At 42.1% G+C, this 8,539-nt stretch overlaps 1 protein-coding gene across 1 annotated transcript; it reads right to left on the bottom strand.

The window, feature by feature from the left end:
- Positions 1-6,727: 6,727 nt before the first annotated feature.
- Positions 6,728-7,945, bottom strand: LOC146830104 (E3 SUMO-protein ligase KIAA1586-like). Its single transcript, XM_085604303.1, has one exon. It carries the CDS (start codon positions 7,928-7,930, stop codon positions 6,809-6,811), a length of 1,122 nt encoding a protein of 373 aa, XP_085460429.1. The 5' UTR covers positions 7,931-7,945; the 3' UTR covers positions 6,728-6,808.
- Between the last annotated feature and the right edge of the window lie 594 nt (positions 7,946-8,539).

Here is an 8,539-nt window from a genome sequence, read left to right as displayed (position 1 = left end):
TGAGGATCAGGAAGCAGAGAGTGAATCTCTCACTGACCTCCTGTCCAACAAACCAAAACATGGATCAGTCAAGGGAGTGGTCTTGTAAGACACCCTCACTGCCCAATGGCAGACTGATTACAGGCAAGTCCTAAATCAGTTTGCTGAGCTCTTTTCATTGACCCCTGGTCAGACTAGCTGGTGTACCCACGACGTGGACAATGCCGAGAGCCTTCCTGTCAAAAATAAAATCTATAGGCAATCAGATCACATCAAGGGGAGCATCAAAGCTGAAGAAAGCAAGATACTGGAATTGGAAGTCCGAGAGCCCTTGGGCCAGCCCAGTCGTCTATGTCCGCAATCCTCATACCCAGGGTGGTAAAAAAGAAATGAGGTTCTGCGTGCACAATAGGGGCCTCAATGCTATGACCAGAACCAACGTGCACCCAATTCCTAGGGCTGATGAGTTAATTGAGAGGGTATGAAAGGCCAAGTATCTGAGTACCTTTAATCCCACAACAGGGTACTGGCAAATAGGCTTGACTCCCGGACCCAGAGAAAAAACAAATGGAGAAGACCAGGACAGATAAAATGATCAGAACAAATGAAGACAACAGAAGCCAAAGCGATGAGGAAGATAAAATGCAGAAATCAAGCTCAAAAGGACTGCCCACCATTGAGCTCATGACCAACGCAAAGGCGGGGGAAAGGACAAGGGAAAAAAGGGAACAAAATGGAAATCAAGAACTCCACCCAAACCCAGTAGAGACAGGCTGTAAACTAATTTTCAAGCCGGAATATCAAACAAAGGGAAAAAATGACACACTAAATAGGGGTAATATAATGAGACTATTTAGAGAAATACCGAAATTAAGGGACATTCCATCGTCCGATCTCTTGGCACTAGAATTTGTTCAAGTTAACACGGAGACGGATCTGGAATTAAGTAGAACAACCTGGGCGTCGATAGAGACAATGGAATGGATCTTCTCCACTAGGGAGATCTTCGAAACATGGGGCATAATAATATCATATCCACCGAAAATAAAATATCCATACCTGCTAATAAACGACGAGGTCTCCGGGCAGCATAAAACAAAGGGAAAGTCTTCCACGGTACTAAAAGGAGCTAGAAGTACGTCACCAAATCAAGAGGCATGCAGGGGAGCCTGCGTGCAAATTATTTCAGACAGACAAACAGCCATCCAGTCAGAGGGAAATCATGACTGGTCCTGGTTACCCCATAACTTGAATTTACATCGATCCTGATGATAACATCACAGTAAGGGGGGATCAAAACAATAAGGCAGAAAATCAAAGTGAGAAAAAAACCATGATCTGTTCTTGGAATGTTCATGGTTTTAAAGAAATGCAACAAGACCAAGAAACCATCACCTATTTAAGTAATTTCAAAGTAATACTGCTTCAAGAAACATGGAACACTTCACCAAAGCACTTGGCAGGCTACGAAGAATTCCACATAATGGCGGAAAAAATCTCCAAGTATGGGCATCCAAGAGGGGGGTTGTCCATATATATTGCAACAGAAAATGATTGGAAAACGGAGGAAATGGATTCCGGAGAAAACTGGATCCAAATAATAAAAGTGGAAGAAAATCTTCCTGTACAAGGAGAAGGAGTGGGGGATAAGTTAATATTCCTTAATATTTATATTCATCCTGCAAAGAACAAAAAAGAGAAAAAATTGTCAACTCTAATAAACTTAATAAAAACATTACAAGTCACACATCAATATCACGAGATGATAATATCAGGGGACTTTAATTATAATCTGATAGGAGGAAAGACGAATAAGAATAAGGAAATAAATCAAAATATACGAAACAAGCTGGAAAAACTAGGCATGGTCATCCTAAACGGTTACACGAAGGGAGACCAACCGGCTGGTATCACCTTTTCCTGTGGAAAAAAACAATCAATCATTGATTATACGATAATCAGTAAAGAGCTTTCGTCCCGGGTAGACAACTTCTGCATCATAACACGTCCTGAGAGCGATCATTTCCCTCAGGAGACAGTCCTAGACCTAAGCATCAAGCAAAAGGAGTGTGCAGCATCATTAGTAGTATGGCCTGAAATATACAACTTACGGAAGCTTAAATGGAGAGGAGACATCATGGAAGAGATAATGGATATGGTGAATGAACACATAAAGAATGATGAGGAGTCAGAAGTTCAATCGTTAAGTAACTGGGATGAACTATGTGAATTACTCCTGGACAAATTTCCAGCAAAAACAGTAAGTAAGGGAAATCACGGGTTTATCAATGATCCATGGTACACAACACAGATGAGAAACAAAAAAAGAAACATCGCCAAAGAGGTAAGACAAAACGCGCAAGCAATTAAAATGGGAAAAAAAATAGACAGTGGAAAGATCCAAAAATTGAGAAAAGAATACAAGGCGGAATGCAGAGTGGAAAATAGAAAATACAGAGAAAAGTTATGGGAAGATCTGCTGTGGGCAAGCAAACTACCAAATAGTAAAGAATTCTGGGGTATAATCAACAAATTAATGAAAGGATACGGAAAGCAAAGTACCATCGGAATAAGTGAAAACACCTGGCTAGAATACATAGATCAATTGTATAACCCCAAATTTGGATTAGAAAAGGTAGATGCAGTAAGATCACCGAACATAAAGGAAAAAGAACCTTACACCGAGGTAACCAGCACTAATATTGAAAGTGGAAAAAATCAGTGTAGCTGGGAAGTGGATGACCAAACTCTGACAACTGTTAAACGCATAAAAACACTGATAAAAAACTTGAAAGCGGAAGGAGCAGCAGGCCCAAATGGGCTACCAAATGCTCTGTTCAAACGAGACCCGGAAGTTTGGGCAAAATATCGAACACCTCTTTTCAACCACGTGTTTTGTGACAACAAGATACCACAATCCTGGAGTGGTAACCTGATCCACCCAATTTACAAGAGTGGCATTAGAACAGAACCCGGGAATTACAGGTTGATCGCCCTGATCGGTGTAGAGGCCAAACTCTATGCTTCATGCATCCTGGAACATTTACAAGAGTGGACAGAGGAAAACAACATTATTCCAAAATTCCAAACAGGCTTCAGACGGGGAATGGGCACCATTACAAATCTAACAGCCTTGACAATTCTTACGGAAAAAGCTAAAAGGAAAAAGGGAGTATTAGTGGCCTGCTATATAGACCTGAAAGCAGCTTTCGATAGAGTGCCGCGGGATCGCTTGTGGAAGAAATTGAAAGCATGGGGACTGCCACAGACATTGATAAACGAAATACAATTACTATACAGCGAGACATGGGCTACTGTAAAACTAGGGGATGGACAAAGAGTTTCTTCAAAAATAAAAATAACAAACGGATTAAAACAGGGCTGCGTCCTTTCGCCAGGCTTATTCAATCTATACCTAGCAGATTTGAACAGTCACCTAGAACAAATAAATGGACACCCACCAAATCTGGCAAATGAGCCGGTTCAATACTTACAGTATGCAGATGACATCGTCCTGGTAAGTCAAACTCCGATAGGGCTACAAAGGTCAATAAACAAACTCATAGACTACATGGACGCCCAAGGTTTAGAATTGAACAAATCAAAAACCAAGGTGGTAAGATTAGCAGGCCCAAGACAAGGAAACTACAAATGGTATGCAAAGAACTCTCAAATAGAGGAAATAAGAGTTTATAAATACTTGGGCATCAAAATGGCAAGAAATTTGTCAATGGTGGAGCAGAAAAAGGAGATTACAGCAAAAGCACAATCCCTAATATTTGCCTACAAACAACTATCCAAGAAACTGGAAAGCCCTTCATACGGGCATCTTTTAAAAATTATGGCAGCCCAATTGCTACCAACCTTGTCCTACGGTCTGGAAACCTGGCATGGCCAAGAAAGCAACATCTTAAATAAATTACAAACCAAGGCTTATAAAACGGTATTCAATCTCTTTAAAGGTTCCTCGCCAGCACAAATTCGTTTGGAATTCGGACTACAGAACCAAGCATTCCAAAGGAAGGCAACCATGGTAAATCTATGCTGGAAATTCAGAGCAGCAGAATTGGGAACTTTGAACAACTTATGCTGGTTGGAAATAAAACAGCAACTAGAGCAAAAAATCCCAAACTCATGGAGGTACCAATTGAGGATAGCCCTAGAAGAATTAGAGCTCAATGGGCTTTGGAACAGCAAACTGGAAAAGGCCACATTTAAAAAAGCTTGCAATAACAAAGCAAAAACATTATCTTTTGTGGAGGACAAAAGGCGATTGTTAAAACGCCGTCACGCATGGGTCATAATAAATTCTTATACACGGCTAAGACCACAACCGTACCTTGCAGCTCACTTCCGATTGTCCCTAAAAAGGAGGTTCATGGCATACAGATTTGGAGATCATTGTTCACTGGACTTGGCGCCCTCCTGGAAAAATAAAGACCAAACAAAGGCATGTCGCGTATGTGGCTATCACACTGAATCCCTGTGCCATTTACTGTGTGTCTGTGAAACAGTAAAATCAGAAAGAAGGAAGGAGCTGAGAACAGTTTATAATGACTTAAATATCCGTACCTGCAGACAGGCGGCGACAAGTTGGATGGGTGCCACATCAAACATTTTAATATGCAGGGGGATAAAATTTATGATAGCGGTAGAAAGCTTACTTACAAAAGTAGGCAAAGATTGAATGCTGGGTACCACAAAGAAATTAAGTAGGACTTTATGAACTGTAAATGTTCTTTTTTAATAAGAAATGAGTTTTATATGCTTTATGGTTTGTGAAAACCAAATAAAGTTACTTTTGACTGACTGACTCCCGGACCCAAACAAAAAGCTGCATTTTTTTTACCCCAGACGGGAATGATCAGTTCGCTGTGATGCTCTTCCTCTTGAAAAATGCACCTGCCACTTTTCAGAGGTAGGTGAACAAAGTCCTTGCTGGATTGGAATCCTATAGTACAGTGTATTTTGACAATATTGCTGTCTTCAGCTCCACCTGGCAGGATCACCTGATCCACTTCATGAAAGTTTTAGAGGCTTTGCGGAACACAGACCTCACTATCCAGGCAAGCTAGTGCCAGATAAGGCAGGGAAAGGTTGTATACTTGGGACATCTTGTTGGTGGAGGCCAGGTTTAACTTCTACAACCCAAGATCCAGACAATTCTGGCCCGGGTGGCTCTAAGTCCTCAGAATCAAGTCAGAGCCTTCCTTGGCTTGAATGGATACTGCCGGAGGTTCATGATGGATTACGGCACCATAGTAACACCCCTCACTGACTGACATTCAAAAGAGTGCCCAAAAAGGTGAACTGGACAGTGAGCTGTCAAAAGGCTTTTGATGCTCTGAAGAAAGCAATGTGCTCGGAACCTGTTCTGCAAGCTCCAGATTACAACAAGCAGTTCATTGTACAGACTGATGCCTTTGAACATTGGATAGGAGGGGTCCTATCCCAAATAAATGACCTCTGTTAGGACCAGCCTGTGGCTTTCATTAGTAGGAGGCGACTCACCCGGGAACAGCGTTGGAGTGCCATTGAGAGGGAAACCTTCACTGTGGTTTGGTCCCTGAAGAATCTGAGAACCTACCTGTTTGGGTCCCACTTCCGTATTCAAACTGACCACAGACCTCTCAGATGACTTAGGCAAATGAAAGGTGAAAATCCCAAACTGCTAAGGTGGTCCGTCTCCCTACAGGGAATGGACATTAAGTGGAACATAAACCTGGGACTGCCCATGCCAACGCAGATGGCCTTTCCAGGTCCTTCCACTTAGACAATGAAGACTCTCTAGAGGAAGGTTTGTCTCACCCTCTTTCATTTGCGGCGGTCATGTAGAAAAGTGCCTCTTTTTGCACTATTAGACCCCACTTCTTGCCTGGTGTATGATGTAACTTCGAACTGTAGGTGTGCTGGGGCCCTGCCAACCAAGAGGACAAAGGATGGCATCCAGAGATAAATTTAAGAGATCTGAATTGGTTTCTGGAATATCATCATTTCAAGATGAATTGTATTTCAACTACTTAGCGATATCCTTCAGGAGGAAGATTGATAAGCAATGTTCCCTCTAATTTTTTTCCTCTGTGTGCGGCAGTGGAGGGTCTCTGTGCGCTGCAACCATGGCTATGTGCGCCAGGAACCAGACCGCACGCATGTGCAGTGCTAAGTGTTCTCCAAACGTTTACTTAAAAAAGTGAAAAGATGGTGCATTTTCACACATACAGCACCACGTTAAGGGTCTCAAAGCCAGTTTGCAAATAGGATAAACATGCCATAACATGCATTGGTTACACAGGCAAGTACACTTCATGTTTAGAAAAGCACAAGACTCCAACGGTGGTACCATCATAAGATTTTACTAAATATTCTTAACTGGAGCACTGTTCATTGGGTGGGGAAATGTTGAGAGCCTCTACAATATCACATATACACAATAAGTTACTAAATGACATGACATATTTACAATTTGATGTGAAAGCTAATGAGTAACGTTGGGCTATCCCGCCAGCCATAGTTTGTAAAACTCTGACATCCAGGCAAACATGGACTGTGGGGGAGGGCCGTTCAGACATGTCAAGTGGCATCACTATATGGGTGACAGGGTTGCTTCTCACGGCAATCCTTGCCATTTTTCCAGTGCTGATAAACTCTATCAAGGTCAACTTTCCCATTCAGGAGGTAGGCCTTTGTCCTCATCAGCATATCCAAATGCTTCTGCTGTAGTCTATTCCTCGATTTACTCTTGATCGTATTCATGAGGCTGAATCCTCGTTCACAATCTGCACTAGATGCTTGAAATGTTGCGCAGACATCAACAAGCTGAGACACCACACTATAATGAGCAGCATTGCGTAGTGAAATTCACCATGTCTTGAAAGGTGGTAAATAACCCACCCTTTACCTGTTCTGCCACCACATATTTATAGTCTCTGTATTGTCGTACAACATCTTCTGGTGTTTCACATTCCCCCAGGACCAAGACATTTTTATACTTTTCAACAAGTCTTTGTATATTCTCAGTCCCAAAATCAAAATGGGATTGTGTTGCTATTGCCTGGATTTCAAAACTTGCCCATTCTTTGAGTTCATCTTCAGGGAACCTTTTTTGCATGTGCTCACAAAGAAGGGAAACAAAAGACAAAATAGGCCCACTGTCAAACTCTTGCCTTTCCTTGTACAACACCATCAGATCTCTTACATTGCTGCTCCAAAAGACAGTGTCCCCCAAATACTGTTCCTTAATTTGGCCAATCTTTCCTCTTGCATACTGTACAGCTTCTACAGTAGTCAAAGAACTTTTTTGGAACAGTTTGCACAAAGATGCAAATTCACTCAGAATGTCATTAAGTGCTGCAAGGGAAATATGGTAGTTTGAGTCAGATCGCTTTTTGTAACAGTATTTAGCAACTGGATCATTCTCCTCAACTTTCTCATGCTCAAAGTACTTAAGAACAACCTCGTAATTCCGAATTAGTGCACCAACTGCAAAATGCCTTGAAAGCCACAGGACTTCATTCAATGGTCGAAAAGAGACCACTTCACAATCCGGGACCGATGCCATTTCATCCAGCTTGGACTTCCTTGCAGGAGATCTGGAGAACACAGTGTAGACAGTCCTCAATAATGTCTCCATCACTTTAATCATTGGAACCCTCTTCCAGGCATCATCAACTCCCAAATCTTCTCGATGAGCGACACAATGCTGCTCAACTAGATGGGGAATAGATTGTTTAAGGCGAGTAGCAACACCATTATTTTTACCCAGCATCACAGACGCACCATCCGATGTGAACATGACCATTTTCATGAGGTCCAGTTCATTGGCAGTGTAGAATTCTTTCACAGCAGTAGTGATAGCATCAGCATTACAACTAGTCAGCTTCACTATGCCCTCAAACAGTGTTTTGTGCTCTGTTGAGGTTACAGGTCGGAACTTGAAGCACAGGATGAGCATTTTTGTAACAGAAATATCTGTGCTCTCATCAATTATCACTGTGTGATACAAAGCGTTACGAAGTTTTGCCATACCTTCAAAGTGTATCACACTATTGATGGCCTCAAGGAACTCAAAGGCATAGTTCTTGCTCCTCCAGCTGTCTATTATCTTCACACACAAAGCTAGGTGGTCATGGATGTCTTATACAGATAACATTGAAGTATTCATCTTGACTGCCAGCAACACGTTGTCGATGAGAATCTTTATCTCCTAAGGCAGGGATCTTTGTCGTTCAACTACTTCCATTCTATTTGCTTTGTCAGTGGCAGTTTCTGTCAGCATTGCCTGCACTCTAAAACCAAACCTGGCAGCAGCACTTCTGTTTCTCAATATCACCATGGCAGACTCGTGAACTTTGCTAATTAGATGGCGTTTCAGGTAATCCAGTTTCCAGCCATCACTTAATTTCTTCCCTGTAGAAAAGTCCCCACCAATCTTGGCTTCAGCACATGTTTTGCAAATCAAGCCCACGTCTGGACTGTATTGAAATAGTTCCCCAAGTTGCACGCGAACCTTGCTTCGTGATGTCTGTGTCTCAGCCTCCACAATTTCTTTCATCCACTCTTC

The sequence above is a fragment of the Triturus cristatus genome, chromosome 5_1 (genome assembly GCF_964204655.1).
Source record: "Triturus cristatus chromosome 5_1, aTriCri1.1, whole genome shotgun sequence".
NCBI lineage: Eukaryota > Metazoa > Chordata > Amphibia > Caudata > Salamandridae > Triturus > Triturus cristatus.
The sequence above is the reverse complement of the archived record's forward strand: the minus strand, read 5'-3'. Positions and strand labels throughout refer to the sequence as shown.